The 17737-nt window shown below is 38.7% G+C and overlaps 1 protein-coding gene across 3 annotated transcripts in view; it reads right to left on the bottom strand.

The window, feature by feature from the left end:
• LOC133538344 (dehydrogenase/reductase SDR family member on chromosome X-like) overlaps window positions 1-17737 on the bottom strand; it is a 224860-nt gene that overhangs the window by 105101 nt on the left and 102022 nt on the right. For all 3 annotated transcript variants that reach the window (XM_061879905.1, XM_061879903.1, XM_061879904.1), the window contains exon 3: window positions 7689-7757. In XM_061879905.1, coding sequence (XP_061735889.1) covers window positions 7689-7757 — 69 coding nt within the window. The remainder of the gene's footprint in view (window positions 1-7688; window positions 7758-17737) is intronic.

Below are 17737 nucleotides of genomic sequence, written 5' to 3'. Positions count from 1 at the left end.
TGCAAGTACCTAAAACACAATATGTGTATTTTTAATTAGTATTTTTTGACCATTGTACAGTAATTAACAATGTTTAATTATCTTAAATATGTCAACAAAATGCACTCTAAAAGGGTAATTTTTTAGAATTTTGTCCATCATTCACAATCTTTATGTAAGACAATAACACAAGTTATTTTTTTATGCATTCTAACTTGTAAATAAATGCTAACAAAAGTCAGCTAATAACAGAGTCAATGCAAAATGCGTTCTGAAAAACATCCAAAACCTCAACCAATGTTTCATATACACACTGTAAGCATATATGTAGTATCTAGTAACATTCATAATAACATGTAATATTTCAATTTTTGATCATTCCACGCATATGTCGGCGTATTCATTTCACAGGTGCATCACAACGTTGACTTTCCCTATTTCTACTAAAAACTAATGAACCGGTATTAAAATTTTACGATATATTGTCCCACAAATTATTGCCAATAAACAAAATGAATTTAGTCATAGTAATGCAAGTACCTAAAACGCAGTATGTGTATTTCTCATTACTATATTTTGACCATTGTACAGTAATTAACAATGTTTAATTATCTTAAATATGTCAACAAAATGCACTCTTATATGGTAATTTTTTGGAATTTTGCCTATCATTCACAATCATTATGTAAGACAATAACACATGTTGTTTTTGTATGTATTCTAACTCGTAAATAAATGCTAACAAAAGTCAGCTAATAACGGAGTCAATGCAAAAGGTGTTCTGAAAAACATCCAAAAACCTCAACCAATGTTTTATATACACACTGTAAGCATATATGTAGTATCTAGTAACATTCATAATAACATGTGATATTTACTTATTTTGATCATTTCACGCATATGTCGGCGTATTAATTTCACAGATGCATCACAACGTTGACTTTCCCTATTTCTACTAAAAATTAATGGGCCGATATTGCATAATTACGATTTATTGTCCCACAAATTATTGCCAATAAACAAAATGAATTTAGTCATAGTAATGCAAGTACCTAAAACACAGTATGTGTATTTTTAATTAGTATTTTTTGACCATTGTACAGTAATTAACAATGTTTTATTATCTTAAATATGTAAACAAAATGCACTCTTAAAGGGGGAACTTTTTGGAATTTGGTCTATCATTCACAATCCTTATGTAAGACAATAACACGTTATTTTTTTATGCATTCTAACTCGTAAATAAATGCTAATAAAAGTCAGCTAATAACGGAGTCAATGCAAAAGGCGTTCTGAAAAACATCCAAAAACCTCAACCAATGTTTTATATACACACTGTAAGCATATATGTAGTATCTAGTAACATTCATAATAACATGTGATATGTACATATTTGGATCATTTTACGCATATGTCGGCGTATTAATTTCACAGATGCATCACAACGTTGACTTTCCCTATTTCTACTAAAAACTAATGGGCCGATATTGCATAATTACGATTTAATGTCCCACAAATTATTGCCAATAAACAAAATGAAGTTAGTCATAGTAATGCAAGTACCTAAAACGCAGTATGTGTATTTTTAATTAGTATTTTTTGACCATTGTACAGTAATTAACATTGTTTAATTATCTTAAATATGTAAACAAAATGCACTCTTAAAGGGGAACTTTTTGGAATTTTGTCTATCATTCACAATCCTTATGTAAGACAATAACACGTTATTTTTTATGCATTCTAACTCGTAAATAAATGCTAACAAAAGTCAGCTAATAACGGAGTCAATGCAAAAAGCGTTCTGAAAAACATCCAAAAACCTCAACCAATGTTTTATATACGCACTGTAAGCATATATGTAGTATCTAGTAACATTCATAACAACATGTAATATTTAAATTTTTGATCATTTCACGCATATGTCGGCGTATTAATTTCACAGATGCATCACAAAGTTGACTTTCCCTATTTCTACTAAAAACTAATGGGCCGATATTGCATTTTACGATAAATTGTCCCACAAATTATTGCCAATAAACAAAATAGATAGATAGATGGATAGATAGTACTTTATTGATTCCTTCAGGAGAGTTCCTTCAGGAAAATTAAAATTCCAGCAGCAATGTACAGAGTTGAGATCAATTTAAAAAAAAAAAAAAAAGTAAAAAGTAAATAATAGGGGTTTAAAAGGAAACAAAATAGAGAAATATTACAAAAAGAATAAAAACAATGGGAATAACAATATAACAGTAAAATAAGAATATAACAAGACAAAGTAGGCAGTAGTGACCATGTTATGAAATGAATTTAGTCATAGTAATGCAAGTACCTAAAACACAGTATGTGAATTTTTAATTACTATTTTTTGACCATTGTACAGTAATTAACAATGTTTAATTATCTTAATTATGTCAACAAAATGCACTCTTAAAGGGGAACTTTTTGGAATTTGGTCTATCATTCACAATCCTTATGTAAGACAATAACACATGTTGATATTTTTTCATGCATTCTGACTCGTAAATAAATGCTAACAAAAGTCAGCTAATAACGGGGTCAATGCAAAATGCGTTCTGAAAAACATCCAAAAACCTCAACCAATGTTTTATATACACACTGTAAGCATATATGTAGTATCTAGTAACATTCATAATAACATGTGATTTGTAAATATTTTGATCATTTTACGCATAAGTCGGCGTATTAATTTCACAGTTGCATCACAACGTTGACTTTCCCTATTTCTACTAAAAACTAATGTGCCAATATTGCATAATTACGATTTATTGTCCCACAAATTATTGCCAATAAACACAATTAATTTAGTCATAGTAATGCAAGTACCTAAAACACAGTATGTGTATTTTTAATTACTATATTTTGACCATTGTACAGTAATTAACAATGTTTAATTATCTTAAATATGTAAACAAAATGCACTCTTAAAGGGGAATTTTTGGAATTTGGTCTATCATTCACAATCCTTATGTAAGACAATAGCATATTATTTGTTTATGCATTCTAACTCGTAAATAAATGCTAATAAAAGTCAGCTAATAACGGAGTCAATGCAAAATGCGTTCTGAAAAACATCCAAAAACCTCAACCAATGTTTTATATACACACTGTAAGCATATATGTAGTATCTAGTAACATTCATAATAAAATGTGATATTTACTTATTTTGATCATTTTACGCATAAGTCGGCGTATTAATTTCACAGATGCATCACAACATTGACTATCCCTATTTCTACTAAAAACTAATGGGCCGATATTGCATTTTACGATATATTGTCCCACAAATTATTGCCAATAAACAAAATGTATTGTCAGCCTTATTTTGACACCAAATTAAGCACTATTTTAGTCATAGTGATGCAAGTACCTAAAACGCAGTATGTGTATTTTTAATTAGTATTTTTTGACCATTGTACGGTAATTAACAATGTTTAATTATCTTAAATATGTAAACAAAATGCACTCTTACAGGGGGAACTTTTTTTAATTTGCAGGAGTAAACGTCACCGCCGCTGTCCGTGGTGCTGAGGACAAGCTCCATCGGGCAGGGACTGCTGACGGCGAGACACAGCCGACAGGTGACTAGATGTCACAGGTGGTACGTGTTAATCAAATCATCTGTTGTCTTTAAGAGTGAGCGGCCGGGTATGTCAATCATTCACAATGTAAGACAATAAAACATGTTATTTGTTTATGCATTCTAACTCGTAAATAAATGCTAACAAAAGTCAGCTAGTAACAGAATCAAATAATCACTCTATTCCACCTCTAATGCGTTCAGAAAAACATCCAAAAAGCCTCATTCAATGTTTTATATACACACTGTAAGTATATATGTAGTATCTAGTAACATTCATAATAACAAGTAATATATTGATAATTTTACACATATGTCTGCGTATTAATTTCACAGATGCATCACGACGTTGACTTGCCCTTCTTCTACTAATCATGGCAGACTTGATGAGAGACAACAAAGACTACTTTGGGACAAATGATGATCCAGAAACTTCTATTTTTGAGCCGGAATATGATTAGGATGATCTACAGGTTTTAGAAGCTGTGTGCTAAACAGCTTTAGTCAAATAATAAGCATTGTGTAGGAGTGCTAAACAAGATGTATAAACATAATAAAAACAATCACTTACTGTACAATGTCTGCTATCACTGGGATAAAAACTGATGGGATGTTTATATCTTCCCCTTTACATCAACAATTCATCATATATTTTTTTGTGTCTTTCTCAACATTTTTGGGTCTAAATTGGATGTCAAAGTTGATCAACTTGTGGGTTTATGTCCACAACCTTCTACTATCCACCTAAGAGACATGATTTATAATCAAGAATTATCTGTCACCAACTCAGAGGCGATGCAGCAGCTCAATATGTCAATATAGTTAGCTCTCTGTGATCACGGCGCCGCTAAAAATAGTTCCTCTGCGTTAGCGCTTATAATAACAACATCGCTAATACTGGGTCAATACTTGGGCTTGACGAGCAGAATAGGGTACAGCCATTAGCTCAATTGTTGGCCACCTCGTACTTGCCGTATTTTACGGGTTAGAATGTATAAAAAGAAACGTGTTTTTGTCGGAATAATTGTCTCTAAGTAATCACAAAACTCTGTGTTGCCATGAGTTCCCGGCGAGGGGACAAAAGCTGTCTTTGATCTTACTAAGCAGAGGGCTTGTAAAACTCCACTGTGTAGGATGGGAAGCGACATGAAGGTGTCGGTTTCTTTGACCTAGTGTAATCTACAGGAACATTTTTTACGGTGGCAGAGGGTTTAGTGCGTCTGCCTCACAATACGAAGGTCCTGCAGTCCTGGGTTCAATCCCGGGCTCGGGATCTTTCTGTGTGGAGTTTGCATGTTCTCCCCGTGACTGCGTGGGTTCCCTCCGGGTACTCCGGCTTCCTCCCACTTCCAAAGACATGCACCTGGGGATAGGTTGATTGGCAACACTAAATTGGCCCTAGTGTGTGAATGTGAGTGTGAATGTTGTCTGTCTATCTGTGTTGGCCCTGCGATGAGGTGGCGACTTGTCCAGGGTGTACCCCGCCTTCTGCCCGATTGTAGCTGAGATAGGCGCCAGCACCCCCCTCGCGACCCCAAAGGGAATAAGCGGTAGAAATGGATGGATGGATATAAAGTTACATAAGCCTTGCTTTTTTTTTTTTTTTTTTTTTTTTTCCCCTTAGCCTCAGTCTGCACCCCCACTCCAGGGCCCAGGCTAAGACCGATTTTTTTTTTTTTTTTTTAATTTTATTTTAGTTTAATCTTCTATTCTTTTCTCCCATCCCCCCCGCTGTTTACATGTATGTCATCTTTTTTGTAAGGGGCGCTGGAAGCCGGCAGACCCGTCAGCGATCCTGTTCTGTCTCCCTGTAATGTTTGTCTGATCTTGAATGGGATTGTGCTGAAAATTGTAATTTTCCTGAAGGAACTCTCCTGATGGAATAAATAAAGTACTATCTAATCTAATCTAATCTAATCTTGTTCAATATTCAATGCAAAACTTGTTTGGGTCCCTATTAAAAGGTTCATTTGTTCAACCTCGGCCCACGGCTTTGTTCGGTTTTAAATTTTGGCCCACTCTGTATTTGAGTTTGACACCCCTGACCTAGTGTAATCCACAGGGACATTTTTGTCTTGACCCATGATCTACAAAGCGGGGAGAAAGCAGGAGCTGACTCAAGCTCCAGGCATCTTTCCTTTGAACCGTTTTATGACCGAGGGCAACGGCTGTTTACGACCCCCTTCCTTTGGAAACAGCTGTTGCCATGTAATCGGGGAAAGTTCAAATAAAAGACGAGGCGCCAATCCTTTCATCGGAGCGTGGCGGAAGCCGGTACAAATAGTACAACCCGGACGTTCCTCCTCAATGAGCTAAATTGAATTCTGTCTCTGTTTAATTCCTTGCTTCTTGTCTGTTTAATAGACGCCGTCGGTGTTTGAACCTCACATCTTCTCGTTTTACGTAAGGATTACGCTTGACAGGCAACACTCCAAAAAAGTGCACTTCCTCTCACAACACAAAAGGGAATAAATGTATGGTTTTCTTTGGACGGCAACAATACTCTCGTCCATGTACAGCATGGGTGTCAAACTCTGGCCCGCCGTGTAATGTCATTTGGCCCTTGAGGCAATATCAAATTAACATTAGAGCTGGCCCGCCGCTGTAACACCGCATTCACCGCTAACACTCTTACTTGCCAACCCTCTCGATTTTCACGGGAGACTCCCGAAGTTCAGTGCCCCTCCCGATTTTCATCCCGGACAACAATATTTGGGGTGGGCTTTAAAGGCACTGCCTTTGGCGTTCTCTACAACCTGTCTCCACGTCCGCTTTTCCTCCATACAAACAGCGTGCCGGCCCAGTCACATAATATATGCGGCTTATACACGCACACACATGTGAATGCAAAGCATACTTGCTCAACAGCCATACAGGTCACACTGAGGGTGGCCGTATAAATAACTTTAACACTGTTACAAATATGCGCCACACTGTGAACCCACACCAAACAAGAATGACACATTTCGGGAGAACATCCAAACCGTAACACAACATAAACACAACAGAACAAATACCCAGAACGCCTTGCAGCACGAACTCTTCCGGGACGCTACAATATACACCCCCCGCTATAACCAAACCCCGTCCACCTCAGCCCCACCGCTGAAAAGAGGCATTCATTTTTTATTTAAATTTTATTTGATATGCCATTGATATTTTTTTATCATTATTATTATTTGAAACTCGATTTTGCATGTCACTATAAAGTTACTTAAGCCTTGCTTGTAAAATATTAAATGCAAAACTTGTTTGGGTCCCTATTAAAAGGTTAATTTGTTCAACCTCGGCCCACAGCTTTGTTCGGTTTTAAATTTTGGCCCACTCTGTATTTGAGTTTGACACCCCTGACCTAGTGTAATCCACAGGAACATTTTTGTCTTGACCCATGATCTACAAAGCGGGGAGAAAGCAGGAGCTGACTCAAGATCCAGGCATCTTTCCTTTGAACCATTTTATGACCGAGGGCAACGGCTGTTTACGACCCCCTTCCTTTGGAAACAGCTGTTGCCATGTAATCGGGGAAAGTCCAAATAAAAGACGAGGCGCCAATCCTTTCATCGGAGCGTGGCGGAAGATGGTACAAAGAGTACAACCCACATGTTTCTCCTCAATGAGCTAAATTGAATTTTGTCTCTGTTTAATTCCTTGCTTCTTGTCTGTTTAATAGACGCCGTCGGTGTTTGAACCTCACATCTTCTCGTTTTGTGTAAGGATTACGCTTGACAGGCAACACTCCAAAAAAGTGCACTTCCTCTCACAACACAAAAGGGAATAAATGTATGGTTTCCTTTGGACGGCAACAATACTCTCGTCCATGTACTGGAAGAACGCAACTGTGAGCGGTCAAATATTGGAAGAATTGATGAAGTCATGTCTGTGTGGTGTCGCAACAGCCAAACACACAAGGAGGACAATAGTCGAAGAGTGTCAGCGGATATTAAATAAATATGCATTCTGTTCGTGCAGTTTTGCATCCTTATTATCCTTTTGTGCGCCGATGTTTGCATAATCGTATTCACCCTTCGAGTACCCTCAGAGCGCACGAGTGCCACTCCTGTCGTTGTGCACACACACTCACACACACACACACACACCCACACACACTCACCTTGAGCCTCGCTGCGCTCTGCCTGGATCCTTTTGACGGCCGCCAGGCCCCGCTGCTCATTCCTGGAACCTGGAGACAGAGGGGGTTCATGACTGTCAGTCAAGCTCTTGTACACTCGCGCCGCATTTTCAAAGTGCCGCTGGAGAGGTACCAGGCGTGCGGTTTGAACTTCATGAGAAAGACCGGAAATGAACCGGGGTTTGTTGACCATCTTCCACTAGTTGTTTTAACATATAAATCGCCTGCTGGAATATTCCCTCCTCTCTTCTCCGACTCTCTCGTAGTCATTTGTTGTGATTCCTATGTTTCTTCTGATTGGCCAGTCCGTATTGTTTTGCCCTAATCTTAACCAATCCTGACTCATCATAGTAAACTAACCAACCAATCATCATTGATGTTTCCCGTATAGCGTACCAGGTGCAATTATTTTGACTCAGTGGGTCAAATTTAAAGAAAAAATGTGTGTGGGAGCCAATAGGTCTAGCAATCTATGTAGTGAAATGTGAAGCGAATTATATTTATATAGCGCTTTTCTCTAGTGACTCAAAGCGCTTTTACATAGTGAAACCCAATATCTAAGTTACATTTAAACCAGTGTGGGTGGCACTGGGAGCAGGTGGGTAAAGTGTGTTGCCCAAGGACACAACGGCAGTGACTAGGATGACGGAAGCGGGAATCGAACCTGCAACCCTCAAGTTGCTGGCACGGCCGCTCTACCAACCGAGATATGCCGGTTGGTACATACATATACATACATACAAATATATATGTATATATACATACATACATACGTATGTATGTATATATATATGTATATGTATACATACATACATATATATATGTATGTATACATATATATATACATATATATATATATACACATATATATATAGATATATATACACATATATATATATATATATATATATGTATATATATATATATATATATATACATATATATATATATATATATATAGGGAGGGGGTGGGGGGATTTGGTGCTAGCGGGGGTGTATAATGTAGCCCGGAAGAGTAGGGATGCATGGGATTCTGGGTATTTGTTCTGTTACGTTACAGTACCGATTGTCACGCTTCGCGGCGCACTTGCCGCGCGGAGTTGCCACTTCGTGGATGCACATACCACCAGTCAGCAGGATTGCAGGTAAGAAATAGTTTTTAATATAATAAAACAAAAGAACACTGACACAAAATGGAAAAATAAAGCGCGTGCCTACACACGGGAAGCTAAAGCTAAAACATTAGCGGGAGAGAAAAGAACAAACAAAGGACGTGCCGAGCACACGCGAAGCTAAGGAGGAACTTAGCACGGAGTACAAAAGACGCCGGCTTATTAGTGATTCCTAAAGCCCCAAAAAAGTCTGCGGGCTATAGAGCGTTTTCCGTTCGGGCTCCAGTACTCTGGAATGCCCTCCCGGTAACAGTTCGAGATGCTACCTCAGTAGAAGCATTTAAGTCTCACCTTAAAACTCATCTGTATACTCTAGCTTTTAAATAGACCTCCTTTTTAGACCAGTTGATCTGCCGCTTCTTTTCTTTTTTCTCCTATGTCCCCCCCTCCACAAGGGAGGGGGGGACATAGGAGAAAAAAGTACGGCTGTCCAGAGTCGAGACCCAGGATGGACCGCTCGCCTGTGTATCGCTGCTGATCCGCCTCCGCTTGAGATGGTTTCCTGTGGACGGGACTCTCGCTGCTGTCTTGGATCCGCTTTGAACTGAACTCTCGCGGCTATGTTGGAGCCACTATGGATTGAACTTTCACAGTATCATGTTAGACCCGCTCGACATCCATTGCTTTCGGTCCCCTAGAGGGGGGGGTTGCTTACTTCTGAGGTCCTCTCCAAGGTTTCTCATAGTCAGCATTGTCACTGGCGTCCCACTGGATGTGAATTCTCCCTGCCCACTGGGTGTGAGTTTTCCTTGCCCTTTTGTGGGTTCTTCCGAGGATGTCGTAGTCGTAATGGTTTGTACAGTCCTTTGAGACATTTGTGATTTGGGGCTATATAAATAAACATTGATTGATCGATTGATTGAGCACAAAGGAATCTCTAAAACATGGGAACTTACGTGACTGTTGCATTTAGCAAACACTGAGCCGAGGCCGAATTAAGGGATAACGCAGGCTTACAGTATATAATAATAATAATTGCCATCAGGAGTGCGACAAAGGAATAGCAGCTGGGAAAACATAAGAAACCATGGCAACGAGCTACATCAGGAAGTGCACAAACACAGGAATCGGCCAAGTCTAAAACGAAACATGAACAAAGACATAAGCGACAAAACAATAAATGTTTGCCCGAAATGTGTTTGTCATTCTTCTTTGGTGTGGGTTCACAGTGTGGCGCATATTAGTAAGAGTGTTAAAGTTGTTTGTATTACAACCCTCAGTGTAACCTTAATGGCTGTTGACTAACTATTTGTGAGAATAGTTGATCGGACATTCGGTAGTCTCTCGGGATTATTCGGGAGGGTTGGCAAGTGCGATGCTGTCAAGCGGCATTCATACAAAACTCGCGGGGCCCACCGTCATTACATTTTCATATTAAGGTGCGGACCCCTAGTTAATACATAGCACAAAGTAAAAAAAAACTCTGTATGCAATGTTATTTCATGTTAAATTTCAAAATACTTTTGTGGGTCCCATTGTTTTGTGAAACTGGTCAAAATGGCTCTTGGAGTGGTAAAGTTTGCCAATCCCTCATATATATATATATATATATATATATATATATATACATCCCCCCCAACCCCGCCCACCTTAACCGACGTAGGGAGGGGGAGGGGGATTTGGTGCTAGCGGGGGTGTATGATGTAGCCCGGAAGAGTAGGGATGCATGGGATTCTGGGTATTAGTTTTGTTGTGTTTATGTTGTGTTACAGTGCCGATGTTCTCCCAAAATGCGTTTGTCATTCTTGTTCGGTGTGGGTTCACAATGTGGCGCATATTAGTAAGAGTGTTAAAGTTGTTTGTATTACAACCCTCAGTGTAACCTGTATGGCTGCTGACTAACTATTTGCGAGAATAGTTGATCTGACATTCGGTAGTCTCTCTGTGTATATATATATATATATATATATATATATATATATATATATAATACTAAAATCGATACAATGGACTGCCTTAAAAAAACTAATTGAATTTTACATTTTTAACTGAATGAGACGCCTAGAATGTACATGAAAATAAAGAATGTGGGATTTATAACTATGAACGATAAAACATGGAATATTGACAACGTACGAACGTCACGACCCCTCTCCATCCACATATTTTACGATCCGGTGAAACGCAACACAAATGCACCAAACACAGCAAAATATGAACGCGAAGGGTAAAAAGGGTCAAAAAAATAACCCCGCCTACAATCTGATATATCTGATATATCACTAAGCTTTAGAAGTGTGTTGTAAAAATATCCTTCGGCGTATGTCCTTGACACCCGCATTTCAGGCTCTGGAAACACTCTGTGGAAAAGCTCCCCGCCCACACTGCTTGGTGCCTCGTCTGATCTGCCGTGACTTAGATTACCAAGGTAACTAATTAGATTACCATGGTAACTAATTAGATTACCATAGTAACTAGTATATCATGCAAAAGCGCATACGGTATTTAGAAAACATCACTGCACATCATAATGGCAGCTACACTTTCCATCTTAAAGATCGGAAAACATTGTTTGGGGAATGCCCGGCGGGCTTGATGGAAAATCAAGGGCCCCCCGGCCTTTAATTGGCCCAGGTCTACCATATAGTTTGTTCCCTGCCCGTGGTGTTGCTTCGCTACGTAGCTTCGATTTTTAAGGTTCATATTTTTTACAGGGAAACCGCAGTTTTTACCAAAGGATTATCGAAACCACCTATACTCAGTGGCCTAGTGGTTAAAGCTCACTGCTCCCCTCAAATCCCAGGGCTTGATCAAAGGGATGGGTCAAATGCAGAGGACAAATTTCCCCACACCTAGTGTGTGTGTGGCAATCATTGGTACTTTAACATTAACTTAAAAACCGTACTCATTACAAGAAAACCGTAGTTGTATGTTGTTAGATAACAAGTCCCAGCTGGGCAATCAACTCACCTGCCAGCTGGGCTTAGAAAACCGGGCCATACACACTCCCTTCCCGCAGGAGGAGCGCCGACCAAACCCCCTCCACAGTTCTCTTCCTCTTTGGTCCGGAGGACAAGACCTCCGCACTTTCCAAAAACAATTTGAAATGTGGACTTGTCAGACCACAGAACACGTTTACACTTTGCATCAGTCCATCTTAGATGCACTTTTTTGGGTGTTTTCCTTCGTTTTTTCTGACGTACAATGTGTGTTAAAGTCTTGATCCGTCTCTCTGCCATACCTGCCAACAACTACGGTTTTCCTGTAATGAGTACTGTAGTAAATATTACATGCTCCCTTCCCACAGGAGGCACGCCGACCACGCCCCCCTCCACAAGAACCATCCGGACTGTTCTAGGCGCAAAGATCAAAAGCCAGCATCTGTGATGGTATGGGGGTGTATTAGTGCCCAAGGGATGGGTAACTTACACATCTGTGAAGGCACCATTAATGTTAAAAGGTACACACAGGTTTTGGAGGAACATATGTTGCCATTCAAGCAACCTTATTGTAGTGGATGTGTCTTATGGGCATCCGTAGTTGTTTATGTATGTTTGGAGCATGGACGCCCCTGCTTATTTCAGTAATGTGTTACAACAGCGTGGCTTTGTAGTAAAATAGTGCGAGTTGTAGACTGACCTGCCTGTATTCCAGACCAGTTTCCAATTGAAAATGTGTGGCGCATTATGAAGCCCTAAGTGCCACAACGGAGACCCCCGATTGGTCTCCTCAGTTCCCAAACGTTTACTGAGTGTCGTTAAAAGGAAAGGCTATTTAACACAGTGGTAAAAATGCCCCTTGTGCCAACTTTTTTGATGTTGCTGCCATTAAATTCAAAATTAATGATTATTAAAAATCTTTATGTACAAACCCCGTTTCCATATGAGTTGGGAAATTGTGTTAGATGTAAATATAAACGGAATACAATGATTTGCAAATCCTTTTCAACCCATATTCAGTTGAATATGCTACAAAGACAACATATTTGATGTTCAAACTCATAAATGTTTTATTATTTTTTTTTGCAAATAATAATAATAATAATAATTTCTTGGCTGCAACACGTGCCAAAGTAGTTGGGAAAGGGCATGTTCACCACTGTGTTACATCACCTTTTCTTTTAACAACACTCAATAAACATTTGGGAAATGATGAAAGTGATTGTTGAAGCTTTGAAAGTGGAATTCTTTCCCATTCTTGTTTTATGTAGAGTTTCAGTCGTTCAACAGTTGGGGGTCTCCGCTGTCGTATTGTACGCTTCATAATGCGCCACACATTTTCCATGGGAGACAGGTCTGGACTGCAGGCGGGCCAGGAAATTACCCGCACTCTTTTACTACAAAACCACGCTGTTGTAACATCTGGCTTGGTATTGTCTTGCTGAAATAAGCAGGGGCGTCCATGAAAAACAGAGCGCTTAGATGGCAGCAAATGTTGTTCCAAAACCTGTATGTACCTTTCAGCATTAATGGTGCCTTCACAGATGTGTAAGTTACCCATGCCTTGGGCACTAATGCACCCCCAGATTCTGGCTTTTGAACTTAGCGTCGATAACAGTCTGGATGGTGTTGTGATTGTTGTCTTATCCCTGCCTTCTCTATCGGTTTGTCGGTTTATTTCCCCAGTCTTTTTGTCCCCAACGAGGCACACCTGCTGCTAATCACTTTTAAGCGCGTCTCCGCCAGCTGGTCCCTGCCGGTTATTGTTCCTGAACTCCGCTCTGACATGTGCTTCCATGATTCTGCTTCCCTGGTATGGGGCCTTCGCATAATCCTGTAATTTTGACCTCGTTGTGTTTTTGTTTCCTAGCCACCTTGATTTGAGAGGACTAGTTTTGCCACGCTGCGTGCGTCCTGGCCGTTGCTCTGCCAACCTCTGAAAGAGACTACTTTTGTTATATTTCCCATGGTGTGCACTTTTGCCCCATCACCTTTAGTTACCATTTTGAACGTATTAAATATTTTCATTTTTTATCGCAAACCTTGCCTCCATTCTCTGCATCCTGGGGTCCACCCTTGAACTTAAGCTTAACAGATGGTTCACTTCCTCTTTGGTCCGGATGACACGATGTCAAATATTTCCAAAAACAATTTGCAGTATAGCTCGGTTGGTAGAGCGGCCGTGCCAGCAAATTGAGTGTTGCAGGTTAAATTCCCGCTTCCGCCATCCTAGTCACTGCCGTTGTGTCCTTGGACAAGACACTTTACCCACGTGCTCCCATTGCCACCCACACTGGTTTAAATGTAACTTAGATATTGGGTTTCACTATGTAAAGCGCTTTGAGTCACTAGAAAAAAGCGCTATATATAAATATAAATCACAAATGTGGACTCGTCAGACCACAGAACACTTTTCCACTTTAGTTCAGTCCATCTTAGATGATCTCGGGCGTTTCTGGATGTTGTTGATAAATGGCTTTCGCTTTGCATAGTAGAGCTTTAACTTGCACTTACAGATGTAGCGACCAACTGTATTTAGTGACAGTGGTTTTCTGAAGTGTTCCTGAGCCCATGTGGTGATATCCTTTAGAGATTGATGTCGGTTTTTTGATAAAGTGCCGTATGAGGGATCGAAGGTCACGGTGATTCAATGTTGGTGTCTGGCCATGCTGCTTACGTGGATTGATTTCTCCAGATTCTCTGAAGTTTTTGATGATATTATGGACCGTAGATGTTCAAATCCCTAAATTTCTTGCAATTGCACTTTGAGAAACGTTGTTCTTAAACTGTTTGACTATTTGCTCACGCAGTTGTGGACAAAGGGGTGTACCTCGCCCCATCCTTTCTTGTGAAAGACTGAGCATTTTTGGGGAAGTTGTTTTTATATCCAATCATGGCACCCACCTGTTCCTAATTAGCCTGCACACCTGTGGGATGTTCCAAGTAAGTGTTTGATGTGCATTCCTCAACTTTATCTGTATTTATTGCCACCTTTCCCAACTTCTTTGTCACGTGCTGCTGGCATCAAATTGTAAAAATAATGATTATTTGAAAAAAAAAAAAATGTTAATCAGTTTGAACATCAAATATGTTGTCTTTGTAGCATATTCAACTAAATATGGGTTGAAAATGATTTGCAAATCATCCATCCATCCATTTTCTACCGCTTATTCCCTTTCGGGGTCGCGGGGGGCGCTGGCGCCTATCTCAGCTACAATCGGGCGGAAGGCAGGGTATACCCTGGACAAGTCGCCACTTCATCGCAGGGCCAACACAGATAGACAGACAACATTCACACTCACGTTCACACACTAGGGCCAATTTAGTGTTGCCAATCAACCTATCCCCAGGTGCATGTCTTGCATGTGTACTCCGGCTTCCTCCCACTTCCAAAGACATGCAAATCATTGTATTCTGTTTTTATTTCCCATTTACACAAGGTGCCAACTTCACTGGTTTTGGGTTTTGTAAATCAAAGTCAATTATTTGCTGCGGTTAATTTGAATATTGTCTGTTTTGAAAGTGAATGTGACTTGCATTTTTATTCCTTTGCAATTTGCACTATGCCATTTTGTCTTCAAAATACATTAGAGAATCATTTCTTCCTTTTTATCACGAACAGGTCAAAGACATGGTGCGGACTGTCTTTTTGAAGATGGACGGTGCATACAAATGAAGCATGCATCTTTAAAATAGAGAAGAGAATATCAAGGAGGCACATGAGGACGCTTTAAAAGCAAGAATCACTTAAAGGGGAACTGCACTTTTGGGGAATTTTGACGATCGTTCGCAATCTTGACGTACGGCAAGATTACAAATACTTTTTAATGCATTCTAACTTGTAAATAAAGGCTAGGAAAAGTCAGCCAACAGCGCAACTAATAAGGTGTACTCGACAAAGCGCTTTAAAAAACAACCAAAAACTTCCATCATCGATTCATATACATGCTGTAATAACACATATATATGTAATAATCATAAAAACATGTAATATTTACATATTTTCATCATGCTGTAAGTATAAATGTAGTATCTAGTAACATTCATAATAACATGTAATATTTATATATTTTCATCATGCTGTAAGTATATATGTAGTATCTAGTAACATTCATAATAACATTTAATATTTACATATCTTCATCATGCTGTAAGTATATATGTAGTATCTAGTAACATTCATAATAACATGTAATATTTAAACATTTTCATCATGCTGTAAGAATATATGTAGTATCTAGTAACATTCATAATAACATGTAATATTTTCATATTTTCATCATGCTGTAAGTATAAAAGTAGTAACTAGTAACATTCATAATAAATTGTAATATTTACATATTTTCATCATGCTGTAAGTATATGTGTAGTATCTAGTAACATTCATAATAACATGTAATATGTACATATTTTCATCATGCTGTAAGAATATATGTAGTATCTAGTAACATTCATAATAACATGTAATATTTACATATTTTCATCATGCTGTAAGAATATATTTAGTATCTAGTAACATTCATAATAACATGTAATATGTACATATTTTCATCATGCTGTAAGTATATATGTAGTATCTAGTAACATTCATAATAACATGTAATATTTACATATTTTCATCATGCTGTAAGTATATATGTAGTATCTAGTAACATTCATAATAACATGTAATATTTACATATTTTCATCATGCTGTAAGAATATATGTAGTATCTAGTAACATTCATAATAACATGTAATATTTACATAGTTTCATCATGCGGTAAGTATATATGTAGTGACATATATACTAACATGTAATATTTACATATGTTCATGATTTTTAAGCATAAGGCAACACACTCATTTTAAAAACACAACACAAAGTTCACTTTCCCTTCAACAACAACAAGACTACTAATCATGGCAAACTTGATGAGAGACAACAAAGACTACTTTGGGACAAATAATGATCCGGAAACGTCTATTTTTGAGCCTGAATATAAGGAGGATGATCTACAAGTTGTGCTAATCCGATGCAGCTTTAGTCAAACACTAAGGATCATGTAGCAGTATTGCTAAGTACCAAACAGGATATACAAACATAATAAAAGAATCACTTACTGTACACTCTTTTCTCTCACTGGGATAAAGACTGATGGGATGTTTATATATTTCCCTTTACTTTAACAATTCATTATAATCCTCACAAAGGGTTAAAAATAAACATTTTCTTCATGTTTTTCATGCCATCTCCGGATATAAATTGGATGTTGTGGAGGGGAGCGTGGCCTGCTGGCCTGCAACGGAACGGGGTATTCCAGGACTGGCCTCGAAGACAGCAACGGGTGAGTAGATGGTCCAAGTGGGCCCTGTCATCTAATCAACTGCTGCTGTTATTAGCAGCAGCCGGTCTGAGACAAGCTAAGAAAAAGACATTTTGCTGGAAAGCAGAAGCCTTGCACGGTTTATGAAAATAAAAGTGTTGTAGCCTGATATCCGGGCTCTCGTGTGTGGTGGTCCGAAGAACCCACTAGAGGGCAACCTCTACAGATGTCAAAGTTGACCAACTTGTCAGATTATATCGACAACTTTCCACTATACAGGTGAGAGACACTATTTATCGTCTAGAATTAAAACTTTCACCAACTCAAGAGGCGATGCAGCTGCTCAATATATCAATATAGCAGCATCTGCTAAAAGATAGTCAGTATGCGTTAGCGCTTATAATAACGATATTGCTGATACTTGGTTATTATTCAGGTCACGGCATAAAAAATGGGTGTTGTTGGTTTTTCTGGATGTTTTTTAGTGTGTACTCCCATAAGCTGCATTGTTAGCCACCTTGTACTTGTTGTATTTCATAATTTAGAATGTAAAAAATAAAAGAAAAACATATGTGTTCTTGTCTAGTAAAAAAAAAAAAAAGTACAGTTCCCCTTTAAGCTAATGTGTCTTTTTTTTAATCTTTTCTCGCCATGTCCGGGTCTAAATTGGACGT

The sequence above is a fragment of the Nerophis ophidion genome, linkage group LG19, assembly GCF_033978795.1.
Source record: "Nerophis ophidion isolate RoL-2023_Sa linkage group LG19, RoL_Noph_v1.0, whole genome shotgun sequence".
Classification (NCBI taxonomy): domain Eukaryota; kingdom Metazoa; phylum Chordata; class Actinopteri; order Syngnathiformes; family Syngnathidae; genus Nerophis; species Nerophis ophidion.
Note: the sequence above shows the minus strand (reverse complement) of the source record. Positions and strands in the feature narration are given on the sequence as shown.